A 13233-nucleotide genomic window follows, 5' to 3' on the forward strand; every position below is an offset into this window, starting at 1 on the left:
ATTATTCTTCAATTACGTCTTTGTTCTCCTATATGCATAATAGAAGTCACAGTGAGGGAAGCAGACAACACATGTGGCATTGGACACAGATCTTCACCTGAGGGCTGATCACAGGCTTATTTGCTAAACTCTCCTCAGTGCTCGTATGTATTCTTTAACATCTGAAACTCTCAGACCTGCTGGAGAAGTCTCGCTGTATCAGACAAGCAAAGACAGAAAGAGCTTTTCACATCTTCTACTACATGATTGCCGGTGTCCAGGGCAAACTGCGTGGTGAGTTAAAACCTACTGCTTTCCTCTGTTCTCTAAAGAGTAATATTACATCCTGCTGAAGTGTACTTGACCTTATGTTGTACATCATAATTGACAAATTCACAATAAGTTAATTGTCATTCACAAACAGTTTAATGTGGTGTGTTATTCTTTCAGAGGAGCTTCTTCTGGAGTCCTTCAGTAATTACCGCTTCCTGAGCGCGGGTAACGTTCAGCTCCCCGGCCAGCAGGATGATGAGATGTATGAAGAGACCATGGAGGCCATGAAGATCATGGGCCTCACCGATGAGGATAGAGCCGGTATCAGCAATAACTCTGAACTTAAGTTGGAGAGAGTAGGATAAGCTGTTTCTCTTTGATGCTAACTGTCATGTCCCCGTGTTTCAGATATCCTGAAGGTGTGCTCCACAGTCATGCAGCTGGGAAACATTGAGTTTAAGAAAGAGAGAAACCAGGAGCAGGCCACTATGCCAGACAACACCGGTCAGACATCACAACTTCTCACTATTAAAACTTGTTGCCATCAACTTTTACCAATTTCTTAAACTACAATTCACTTCAACTTCTTTGCATCTACAGCAAGACATGTGCAACAAAAGAAAAAGCATCCTTGTGTTAAGTGTACCTACATATTTCTTCTGTCTCTAGCGGCCCAGAAGGTGTGTCACCTGCAGGGCATCAATGTGACAGACTTTACCCGTGCCATCCTCACCCCGCGAATCAAAGTGGGCAGAGAGGTGGTGCAGAAGGCCCAGACCAAAGAGCAGGTATTAAACTGTGTGAACCCATAAGAACAGTAAAACAAATACTGCGTTTAATGAACACTTCCCAAGCCTATAGTATGAGTTTAAATCAACCTCATCACTCTGATCTCTCATCAGATATTATCTTTGTGTGTATTTGTTAGGCCGACTTTGCTATTGAAGCTCTGGCTAAAGCCGTGTTTGAGCGGCTATTCCGCTGGCTCCTGGCCCGAGTCAACAAGGCCCTGGACAAGACCAAACGGCAGGGAGCCTCCTTCCTGGGAATCCTCGACATCGCCGGCTTTGAGATCTTTGAGGTATGGACATGTTGATGAGTCAGAAATAACAAGCTGTTGTGTTGCTTATTAAAGACACAAGACACACAAACATTCCCTTGTATTATATGTATCCTCAGTTCTGTTTTTTTGGTTGTTATAGGACAACTCCTTTGAGCAGCTGTGCATCAACTACACCAATGAGAAGCTGCAGCAGCTCTTCAACCACACCATGTTCATCCTGGAGCAGGAGGAGTACCAGAGGGAGGGCATCGAGTGGAACTTCATCGATTTCGGCCTGGACCTGCAGCCCTGCATTGAGCTCATCGAGAGGCCGGTGAGTGGCCTTGATATGTTAAGACAAGTACCTTCTACTGCCTAGAGCAGATCATTTTGAGAGATATTATGCGTCTTAGTTTAAATTTTGGTCAAGCCTAGTAATCCCTGCATATTCTTCATCAGAACAATCCCCCAGGCGTCCTGGCCCTGCTGGATGAAGAGTGCTGGTTCCCGAAAGCCACAGATATCTCCTTTGTGGAGAAGCTCATGAACACACAAGGGAACCATGTGAAATTCGCCAAACCTAAACAGCTCAAAGACAAGACAGAGTTTTCTCTTTTCCATTATGCTGGGAGGGTGAGTACGAGGGGATGTGTATAATATAATAAAAGCCCCCTGTAGAGGGCAAACATTTCTCATACTGTCATGCTGAGTTGTAATTTGGGAACAATATTACTGTGATAATTGCTGACATGTAAAAAATGAGGTTCAGTGAAGCTCAAATAACGATGTTTTTGTTTGTAGGTGGACTACAACGCCACAGCCTGGCTGACGAAGAACATGGACCCTCTGAATGACAACGTCACATCGCTGCTCAACAACTCCTCCAGCCAGTTTGTGCAAGACCTCTGGAAAGATGGTAAGACGTCTGGCTCTGCTGGTTTCAGCCAAACATAGCCAATCAATTAAAACTGTCGACTTGCATAGAAAACATGTTGCCATGCTAAATTAATAAATTAAAGATTTCACTGCAATGATACTGATACATTCAAATTTTTAGATAATTAACACTGCAGTACTAAATAGTGAAATACACTACTATAGCAGGCAAACATTACAGTCGGTGTTCATGTGTACATATACATCTAATTTGGAGTTAGACAGCAATGCATGCCGCCACCCTCCCACAGTTCCTCTTTTAATTTTTCTTTAATTATTATTATTATTATTATCATCATATTTAATTTTCATCACACAAACTAAAAAAGTGCCATCTACAAACAAATCATACACAGCCCACATTCAAAATGAAAAGAAAAATAGAAAAGACAAAAACTGGGCATCCCGCCGTAGAGACTTGGGCCCCAGGGACACGCACATTTTATATGAAAATATTTAAGCTGCATTAAAGCCTCTCAAGATGTACCCAGAGACGAGTTCGCTAAACCATCTGGAGAAACAAGGAGCGCTGGTAACGTTTCATTCCTTGACAATTATCCTCTTTGCTACAAACATACCAAACATAAGTTTCGCAGACATTGAAATGAATGGACTAGAGGCCGGACAAACACTGCACTTATTCTCATCTGTATTCTCCTACAAACATTGTGCCATCAGATTCATTGGAAACATTTGCAAGACACTTGTAGACATTAGATCCAGCACACTTGAACCAATAACATAATGATGTGTTGTTTGTTTCAGCGGACAGAGTGGTGGGTCTTGACACAATAGCCAAGATGTCCGACAGCTCCATGCCGAGTGGCTCAAAGACCAAGAAGGGAATGTTCCGCACGGTGGGACAGCTCTACAAGGAGTCTCTGGCCAAACTCATGACCACGCTGCACAACACCCAGCCCAACTTCGTCAGATGCATCATCCCCAACCACGAGAAGAAGGTACAGAAAAGTGCAATGTCATCAACACTAGTAACCTGTGGCAAAACATGCAGCTTATTTTACACAGCGAGGAAAAGTCTGTATCTTGGTGATAAATGTTTGCCCAGTCATATAGTTTAAGAGGAGCGAGCGGTCCCCTGTCTTAATGTGTTGCTCACTGTGTCAGACTGGTGATCTGTCCACGGTGTCATTTCTGGCTCCCTGTACCCTGAAGGGTAACCAGTTCAGATATGGATGTATGTTTGGAAAGAAATAAAAGAAAATCCAGCACTTTCTTCTGTTGCCTTATGACATAATCAAACTGGTATCTGTGTTTATTTTCTAAAGTGTATATCCCTGAAGCCGTTACGTAAATTATACAACATAACAAATATCAACATAATGTAGCTGCCATTCAGTATTGAGTGAAAACCCAATGTAATAAGACTAAAATCCCGTTCTCCTCAGGCCGGGAAACTGGATGCGTTCCTGGTCCTGGAGCAGCTGAGGTGTAACGGCGTGTTGGAGGGGATCAGAATCTGCAGACAAGGATTCCCCAACAGAATTCTCTTCCAGGAGTATCGCCAGCGGTGAGTGCGATCTGAGGAGACTCACAAACGTATAAAGTGCTACTAGAGTTTAGAATGTTTCTGTAAACGTGTCTCTCTATACTAAGCATCTCTCCGTCTCTTTCTTGTCTCATAGTTATGAGATCCTGGCTGCTAGTGTTATCCCCAAAGGTTTCATGGACGGCAAACAAGCCTGCTGCCTCATGGTAAACACATAAGTTCAAATGTACGTTCATTTGGAAGAATTCATATCCTGTGTGAGCCTCATGTTCTCACTGAGCTCCTGTCTGTGTAGATCAAGCATCTGGACTTGGACCCCAACCTGTACAGGATCGGACAGAGTAAGATCTTCTTCCGCACAGGAGTGCTGGCCCAGCTGGAGGAGGAGAGAGATCTGAAGATCACTGTGGTCATCATCGCTTTCCAGTCCCAGGCTAGAGGCTTCCTGGCCAGAAAGTATGAATACACAATCCTCCCCTCACATACTTCACCCTCGGAATAAATAGTGCCGTGTGTGTTACAGTGTTCACAAGTTCAATATATCTAATAATCTCTTATCTTTTAGACAGTAGTTTTAGCCCTTTTTATCGAACACACAGGCTGCATCATTCTTTTGCCGTTTTTTCTCACCTAAATTAGAAACACTTTGCTGTATATGATACATGATATATTGGTTTCACTGTTGTATTTGTAAAGGGCATTTGCCAAGAGGCAACAACAACTCACAGCCATGAAAGTGATCCAGAGGAACTGTGCTGCCTACCTCAAACTAAGGAACTGGCAGTGGTGGAGGCTCTTCACAAAGGTCAGCGAATCATTCTGCATAGCAATGCAACTAAATCACAGTACACCTAGCCGTATTGCCTTCATTGTATTTTTATAATGTGACGATGCCCATCCTCCTGAACCACAGGTCAAGCCTCTGCTGCAAGTGACCCGACAGGAGGAGGAGATGGGTCTGAAGGACGACGAGCTTCTGAAAGCCAAAGAAGTCGCTGTAAAGTTTGAATCCGAGCTGAAGGAGATCGCCTTGAAACACACATCGGTAAAGAATGAAAACTTTAGAAACACATTTCTAAACTTCAATTTCGTGTCCCTGTTCAGTATTTCATTTAATACATGAGTAGAAAGCTCCCGTTAAAAAGGTCTCCCAGGAATCTACTGACAATGAAGCGGAGCCTAATGTTCTTGTCTGTCTGCTCCAGGTTTTGGAGGAGAGGAACGCACTGCAGGAGCAGCTGCAAGCAGAGACAGAGCTGTATGCAGAGGCTGAGGAGATGAGGGTTCGTCTGGGGGCTAAGAAGCAGGAGTTGGAGGAGATCCTCCATGAGATGGAGGCGAGACTGGACGAAGAGGAAGAACGTGCTCAGGCGCTATTAGTGGATAAGAAGAAGATGCAACAGCAGATGCAGGTCTGCACATCTGTTTCTTGTTCATAACTTATTGTTTCTTGTAGCTGTAGAGGAGGAGCTTCATGCTCAGCGACGTATGCTCTGAGGAAATAGCAGCAGAAACTGAAGCAGCATTCTTCTTCTTGTAGGAATTGGAAGAACATTTGGAGGAGGAGGAAGATGCCCGTCAGAAGCTGCAACTGGAGAAGGTGACCTCTGAGGGGAAGGTAAAAAAGATGGAGGACGAGATCTTGGTGATAGAGGACCAGAACAACAAGCTGCTGAAAGTAAGTATGGACAAGCAGCTTTAATCAGAAACCCATATTCTGGTCAGAGCTACTGTATCAAAAGGAGAAAGTGGACTTTGGCAAATACAGTAGATCACCTACTTTGTGTTTTGTAGGAAAGGAAGCTGATGGAGGAGAGGATCGCAGACTTCAGTTCCAACCTGGCAGAGGAAGAGGAGAAGTCAAAGAACCTCACCAAGCTCAAAAATAAACATGAGTCCATGATCTCTGAACTAGAAGGTAATCATCTGTATTAACACCCACCAAACCATTACTGGTGTCACAAAAACACATGTATGCTAATTGTTATCTCTTTGCTGTACTCGTAGTTCGTTTGAAAAAGGAAGAGAAGGGTCGACAGGAGCTGGATAAGGCTAAGCGTAAATTGGAAGCAGAGTCAAATGACATGCAAGAGCAGATAGCCGACCTGCAGGCCCAGATCGCTGACCTCAAAGCCCAGCTCGCAAAGAAGGAGGAGGAGTTACAGAATGCTTTGGCCAGGTAGAGTCCTGAGAAGTGGCAAACATGGTCCATTTACAACTTACAAATTTCAATACACCTGAATCTACAAAGCTCAGTAATTCGATAGATATAAAGCAGAGTAGCACCTCCTTTATACCACATCAACTATTAACTTCTTGGATGCTATTTCTATCATGCTAACAAATATCCTCCTCGATGCATTCTTCTTCCCCCTCAGGTTAGAAGATGAGACAGCTCAGAAGAACAACGCTCTGAAGAAGATCAGAGAGCTGGAGGGACACATCTCCGACCTGCAGGAGGACCTCGACTCCGAGCGGGCAGCGAGGAACAAAGCAGAGAAGATCAAGCGGGACCTCGGGGAGGAGCTGGAGGCCCTCAAGTCTGAGCTAGAGGACACCTTGGACACCACCGCCACACAGCAGGAACTAAGGTCGGCCACACAATACTGACATATACAAATATGATAATACAAAGTTATCACACGTTAAGGATGTATCGGTAAGGTACAGGAGGAAACACAAATATTGTCTTGTTCTTAGAATGAACTTGTACAATAGAGTCATAAGTAATAGCTTTGTCCTAGTTGTAAAACAAACATCTGCATGATCCATCCATCCAGGGCCAAACGTGAGCAGGAGGTGAACCTGCTGAAGAAAGCCATCGATGACGAGAACCGGACTCATGAGTCCCAAGTACAGGAGATGAGACAGAAACACACTCAGGCTGTGGAGGAGCTCACAGAGCAGCTGGAGCAGTCCAAACGAGTAGGCCTGCATCATTTCACACAGTGTTGTAAACACTCAGATGTCATTTAGCCTGTTTATATAAGTTAATAACGTTTCTTTCTTGCTAATACACAGGATATTGATCTTGCATTTTCTCTCGTCCACTCAGGTGAAGTCAAACCTGGAGAAGGCTAAACAAGCTCTGGAGAAGGAGACATCAGAATTGACCATGGAGGTGCGCTCACTCAACCAGGGCAAACAAGACGCCGAGCACAAGAGGAAGAAGTTGGAAGGTCAGGTGACGGATCTGCAGTCACGCTTCACCGACAGCGAGAAGCAGAAGGTCGAGCTGGGAGAGCGCTGCTCGAAGATCACTGTAAATGACTTTCAGTAGTTACATCAGGACTGTACATAAAACAAGTGTGCATTTTAAAAAGCTACCAAAATGGAAGTCCCAGAAACCTCATCTTTGTCTCCATACAGGTTGAGCTGGAGAGTGTGACAAACCTACTGAACGAAGCAGAGGGCAAGAACATCAAACTGAGCAAAGATGTTTCCAGCTTTACCTCCCAACTCCAAGACTCACAGGTAACTTGACTTTTAGCAGAGTGCTTTAGAGCTGAGTCAGTGTATGTTATAATCCCATTACAGTCTACATGGGCCCTTTACCGTGACAATTTTATGACAATAGGTCAGAATGAAAGCATTGACTTTTGATCCGATGTGCTGCTGCAGGAACTGCTGGCTGAGGAGACGCGTCAGAAACTGCAGTTCTCTACAAAGCTGCGGCAAGCGGAAGACGACAAGAACAGCTTGCAGGAGCAGCTTGAAGAGGAGATGGAGGCCAAGAGGAACGTGGAGAGACACGTGTCCACCCTCACCATCCAGGTCAGAGTTGCTCATTTACAGGTTCATCCATCTTTTGGAGGGGAACCATAAAGAAAATATCATGGTAAAGAAAAGGAAGACAGAGAGAGATGCAAGTGGGAGGTCTTAAGAATTTAGAGATGAATAAACCTCAAAACAAAATGCTGATTTCTTGTCTTCATAATTAGTGCCTTCTTCCGTCCACAGTTGTCAGATTCGAAGAAGAAGCTCGACGAAATGACGGGAAACATCGAGCTGCTGGAAGAAGGTAAGAAACGTCTGCAGAGAGATTTGGAGTCGACAAACACCCAGTTTGAGGAGAAGGCCTCCGCGTATGACAAGTTGGAGAAGACCAAGAACCGTCTGCAGCAGGAGCTCGAGGACACACTGATGGACCTGGACAACCAGAGGCAGAATGTGTCCAACCTGGAGAAGAAGCAGAAGAAGTTTGACCAGGTCAGTTAAAGACAACTAAAGACCTTAGCAATACTACTTAAATAAGACTCATTTCACTACTTTATTTTTTCTAATGCATCTTGGAAACTAAATTTCATAACTGCTGACAACTCACCTGTAAAACTTTGATTTGTTTTATTTCTATATTTATTTTAATTATATTCCACAAGGAGTATTTTTATTATTTTATTTATTTTTAATCTTTAATTTCTTCTTAATACCTGCACTTAAAATACGTCTTCCTGTTGTCCAACTGTATGTTTGCAAGAGTTACCCAAGAAAAAAGAATAATACGTCAAATTAATTTCACATTAAATTGCTACAATTACCATTACCTAAAAAAGTCATCTGTGGCACTATTAGTTCCTTTAGCATTACACCCTAACACATTCTCCATGGTTTTCCGTCTTCTCTGGTCTCCAGATGCTGGCCGAGGAGAAAAGTATCTCCAGTAAATATGCAGATGAGAGAGACCGTGCTGAAGCCGAGGCCAGAGAGAAGGAGACCAAGGCTCTGTCCCTGGCGAGAGCTCTGGACGAGGTCCAGGGCTCAAGAGAGGAGCTGGAGAGAGCCAACAAGACCCTAAAGATGGAGATGGAGGATCTGATCAGCTCCAAGGATGATGTGGGAAAAAATGTTAGTGCTGGTTTCATTAAAAACATCACTGAATGTGTGTGTGGACTAATAGTTTGACTGTTCTCATTTCTTTATGCTAATTACACCAAAATATAGAAGTTAATTAGCTATATATTAATGCTAGGTCCACGAGCTGGAGAAGTCCAAACGAGGCCTGGAGGCCCAGGTGGAGGAGATGAAGACCCAGCTGGAGGAGCTGGAGGACGAGCTGCAGGCGGCTGAGGACGCCAAGCTGCGTCTGGAGGTCAACATGCAGGCCCTGAAGGCCCAGTTCGACAGGGACCTCCAGGGACGAGATGAGATGGGAGAGGAGAAGAAGAGACAGCTTATCAAGCAGGTAAAGAGGCACAAAATATCTCGTCCTCCAAATGAAAGTATGTGATCTGGTCCACCATCAACAGAGAATATAGCACCAGCCGCATCAGTAATCAAGCAATGATGCTGCCTGCAGGTCCGGGAGTTGGAGACAGAGTTGGAGGACGAGCGTAAGCAGAAGACCCTGGCGACAGCAGCCAAGAAGAAGTTGGAGACAGACATGAAAGATCTGGAGGGACAGATCGAGACGGCCAGTAAGGGACGGGACGAAGCCATCAAACAGCTCCGCAAGATCCAGGTGAGTGAAGGGACGGATGAAACGCAGCAGCAGAATTTTATTGTAGATTTTACTTCATCTGATGATTTTAGATTTTATCATTTCCTTCTTTTTGAGTATTTGATTATTTGGTGCCTTAGAAGCTTGTACTTAAGCATCTATAAAGTACCATCTACCATCTAAACAGCTGTTTAATTGCGCTGCTGGGAAACTAACTGATAAAGATAGGATCAGTTTTTTAAGGTGCACAACAACGTTTGTGAAGTTCTCCGATATTGTTGCAAACATGAAACGTCACGACTTGGAAACTCTGGCATCTTTGATATTTCCATATTGTCTACTGGTGCCTGATAATTACTGTATGTGGTGCGTTTATGATCTGGAAACTCCTAAATGTGATGCGTACATGATGTAGCACTGCATCAACAATCAGGTCAAAGCTCCAGCTAGTATTGTACTTTAAATATAACCTGTGAATAAATCACATTCTGATGCTCTCCTTATTGCCGTCTCTGTTTCTCTTCCTCACCACCAGGCCCAGATGAAGGACTACCAGAGGGAGTTGGAAGACGCCCGCGCTGCCAGGGAGGAGGTGTTGACCACCGCAAAGGAGAGTGAGAAGAAGGCCAAGGGTCTGGAGGCCGAGCTCATGCAAATGCAGGAGGTGACACATTGGATTCCACACAAGTCAGCAAATTCGTCTAAGAGCAGATTCTGGAAATAAAAGCTTCATCCCTCATGTGTTTCTAGGAACTGGCTGCAGCCGAGAGGGCACGGAAGCAGGCGGAGGCCGAAAGAGACGAGCTGTCTGATGAGCTGTCCAGCAACTCCTCTGGAAAGTGGGTGGAGATTTTACTCTGTTGCTTTGTCCGTGAAATGAACGCAGAAGACAAGTGATGGTCACATTTTGTCTTCCGCTGTGCTCCTCGTGTGCAGGTCAGCCTTGGCAGATGAGAAACGTCGTCTGGAAGCTAAGATCTCCCAGCTGGAGGAGGAGCTGGAGGAAGAGCAGAGCAACATGGAGATCCTCAACGACAGGCTGAGGAAGAGCACGCAGCAGGTGACCAAGACAGTAGCAGCTACTTGTGTCATAAAAGTCCTCAAAAAAGTGCACAGGCCTCATCCCTGTCTTTGCGTGCACTCCCTCTACAGACGGATCAGCTGACCAACGAGCTGCAGACGGAGCGCAGCACCTCCCAGAAGAACGAGAGCGCTCGGCAGCAGATGGAGCGCCAGAACAAGGAGCTGAAAGCCAAGCTCCAGGAGATGGAGAACCAGGTCAAGTCCAAGTTCAAGTCCTCAATCACAGCCTTGGAGGCTAAACTGGCACAAGTGGAGGAGCAGCTGGAGCAGGAGAGCAGGTTGGGGGCAAAGAGTCAAAAATATATTTCAAATGATTTTATGTGATTACAGTCATGAGATAAACCCATGGCTGAGGGGACATACTCATCTAAAACTCAGATGACAAAGAATTCATTTCCCCCTTTCAGTAATGACTGTAGCGCCAATATTATTGTGTCCTAAACACACAATAAAATGCATGGTTCCTTTTAAACCAGGGATGGGCAACTTTGAGGATAGGGAGGGCCACAAAAACTGTGTCCTCAGGGCCACTTTGCACCCCCCCTCGCGGAGCTCCCACAGCACCCCCCCCACTCACGGAGCTCCGACAGATTGATTTCTGGAAATTGACTCGCGGGCCGCACAAAGTGAGGGCGCCAGTTGCCCATCCCTGCTTTAAACAAACAGATATTTCCAGTTCCTTTATTATAACTTATAGGTTTCTATTTTTTTTTCTATCTTCACCTGAGGAAGTTTTCCACAATTCCATCAGTTACACTCGTGTTCCTCTCTGAACTCTTTTGTTCTCTCTCAGGGAGAAGCAGGCATCTGCGAAGAGTCTGCGGCAGAAGGACAAGAAGCTCAAGGACCTGATGATGCAGGTGGAAGACGAAAGGAAACAGGGAGAGCAGTACAAAGACCAGGTACGAGGCTCACACACAAGACTGTACGGTTTTCTCGTTTGCAAAGACAAAGTGTGTCGGTATTTGTGAGTGGATGGATGGTTAGGTGGGATGGCCAATTGAAGGAATACTAAGGTTGTGTATTTCCTCAGGCAGAAAAGTCAAATACCCGCATGAAGCAGCTGAAGCGGCAACTAGAGGAGTCAGAGGAAGAGTCTCAGCGTGCTACAGCCGCCCGCAGGAAGCTGCAGCGAGAGCTGGATGAAGCCACCGAGACCAGCGACGCCATGAGCCGTGAGGTCAACTCTCTCAAGAGCAAACTCAGGTAGTGCCTAAGAGTCTGTCTGTTTGTTCTTTTCTCGTTCACCTTTTTATTTCTGTGACGCTACAACAGGACAGACACCGCAGTAAGAAAAGTAACAGAATGTATGAGTAACAACATGGATATTATACATCTTTTCACACATAATAAATCAACCCAAATGTAGTTAACTGTTTTCTAGATTTGAGTGTTAAAGGTTCAGTCGTCTTCAGAGGGTTGTAGACACACATTCAAAACCGTAAAGTTTTAGTAGAATTGTTCGGTGGACTTACTGAGCAAAAGCAAAACAATGGTGTCCATCTCTATTCCAGAGGCAACCCTGAGCCCAAGGAGTAACACAGCAGGTACCTCTGCGTCTAAAAGTTACCCCATCACATTTCTTAAATACTTACCAAAGCTTTTCATTCCTCATGCACTCTCTTAACGCTACCATTTCTTTTGTTGGGCCTAACGAGAGAAATATGGCTCATCAACTACCATCATTTCCTTAAAATATTGAGCTTTTCATTACACCAATTTCTAACTGATGGCCATATTTTTCTCAGTGCTTGGTTTAATTGCCATAAACCAAACTCATTTTCCTGAGCCAGGAGTCAAATGAGTTACAAAGATAACCAGCGTGCTTAACCTGTAACCAAAGCACCACCTCAACATTGTGCATTTCATCAACACATAACCACTCCTCTCACTGCGGGGATGTTTCTGTGTTTGTATCTGTCTCGTGACCATCTCTGTGGCATTTTAGGCGTGGAAATGAGCCCTCCTTTGGCAGCACGGCTCGGCGTATGGGTGGAGGCCGAAGGGTGGTCGACGACGCCTCAGAGGAGGAAGCCGACTCCCAAAGCGACCTCAATGGAACCAAGTCTGCGGAGTGAGGGACGTCCAATAACCAGATATATGAGAATTACCTACCAGGGCACGGTCTGCCACTTTAACAGAGAATAACTTCAAAGCCTGTTATGTTATCTAGTTCTTCCATATCAAAATATATCCCAATAGTGTACTGATCTATCGTCTTGTTTCAGAGCACCTTTTTCTTGACACGCAATAATTAGAAGGACTTGATATCAACGAGGGGAGTTGTTTTGGTGGCTCTGCTGATGTGCGATTCCTTTTATTGTATTTCTTTTTTACACTGTTTTGTAATGCACTGAATGACCGATTTCTTCTTTTGCAAGGTTTTGTACACAAACATAGGTGCCTCTAATTATCACGCTAACCTGCCAGAAAAGCCTCAGGTCTCCACAATAAGACACCTTAAAACTTAAAAAGCAGAGACCTCATGTAAATCTGTGGATCTGCAACTCGTCCTGTTGCCTGTGACTGCTGTTAGTGTTTCACAGCAGCACTGACGGATTGGATGTGTAGAAGTTTTTCTATACTCTGCATCCAGTCAGTGCTGCTGTTTGTACCCCAACAAATATTTAGCTGTTAAAACATTTACTAAAGTCACCGTTCTATATTATTTGCACTTTTCTTGCGCCCCGGTATGTTTGGATTAGTTTTACTCTGTAATGTCAGAATGTTTTAGGTCAGATAAGGTTTCGGGTCAGAGCCAGATTTTAGCATTGGGCATCTTAATTTTATATTTTTCGTCTGTTTTGTCCTGATTTATTGTACATGTTAAAAAAAAAAAGCCCCTCATCACCTGACAACCAACTCAATCTCATTTGATCATGTTATGCGTAATCAACTGATGTTTACATGACACCAATCATATTTATCTGTTGAACCACCTGCACAAGAAATAAAGATCTTATTAAAAAACAAACA

The 13233-nt window shown here is 44.4% G+C and overlaps 1 protein-coding gene across 3 annotated transcripts in view; it reads left to right on the plus strand.

Annotated features, from left to right (window-relative positions):
- myh11a (myosin, heavy chain 11a, smooth muscle) overlaps positions 1–13231 on the plus strand; it is a 28301-nt gene extending 15070 nt beyond the window's left edge. For 2 of the 3 annotated variants that reach the window (XM_029434185.1, XM_029434194.1), the window contains 34 exons: positions 175–273; positions 430–573; positions 661–756; positions 922–1040; positions 1181–1333; positions 1455–1628; positions 1754–1927; positions 2096–2210; positions 2996–3189; positions 3637–3758; positions 3874–3943; positions 4033–4193; positions 4434–4542; positions 4651–4782; positions 4943–5149; positions 5278–5415; positions 5532–5655; positions 5745–5916; positions 6116–6328; positions 6518–6662; positions 6793–6999; positions 7107–7211; positions 7359–7511; positions 7698–7946; positions 8370–8582; positions 8707–8919; positions 9034–9195; positions 9710–9838; positions 9925–10013; positions 10111–10234; positions 10327–10535; positions 11051–11159; positions 11291–11463; positions 12206–13231. In XM_029434185.1, the coding sequence (XP_029290045.1) occupies positions 175–273; positions 430–573; positions 661–756; positions 922–1040; positions 1181–1333; positions 1455–1628; positions 1754–1927; positions 2096–2210; positions 2996–3189; positions 3637–3758; positions 3874–3943; positions 4033–4193; positions 4434–4542; positions 4651–4782; positions 4943–5149; positions 5278–5415; positions 5532–5655; positions 5745–5916; positions 6116–6328; positions 6518–6662; positions 6793–6999; positions 7107–7211; positions 7359–7511; positions 7698–7946; positions 8370–8582; positions 8707–8919; positions 9034–9195; positions 9710–9838; positions 9925–10013; positions 10111–10234; positions 10327–10535; positions 11051–11159; positions 11291–11463; positions 12206–12335 (5126 nt within the window). In that variant the 3' untranslated portion in view covers positions 12336–13231. Of the gene's footprint in view, positions 1–174; positions 274–429; positions 574–660; positions 757–921; positions 1041–1180; positions 1334–1454; positions 1629–1753; positions 1928–2095; positions 2211–2995; positions 3190–3636; positions 3759–3873; positions 3944–4032; positions 4194–4433; positions 4543–4650; positions 4783–4942; positions 5150–5277; positions 5416–5531; positions 5656–5744; positions 5917–6115; positions 6329–6517; positions 6663–6792; positions 7000–7106; positions 7212–7358; positions 7512–7697; positions 7947–8369; positions 8583–8706; positions 8920–9033; positions 9196–9709; positions 9839–9924; positions 10014–10110; positions 10235–10326; positions 10536–11050; positions 11160–11290; positions 11464–11771; positions 11805–12205 lie in introns of all 3 variants that reach the window. The other variant, XM_029434177.1, reaches the window with a different exon arrangement.
- Positions 13232–13233: the final 2 nt, after the last annotated feature.

The sequence above is a fragment of the Cottoperca gobio genome, chromosome 1 (assembly GCF_900634415.1).
Source record: "Cottoperca gobio chromosome 1, fCotGob3.1, whole genome shotgun sequence".
Classification (NCBI taxonomy): domain Eukaryota; kingdom Metazoa; phylum Chordata; class Actinopteri; order Perciformes; family Bovichtidae; genus Cottoperca; species Cottoperca gobio.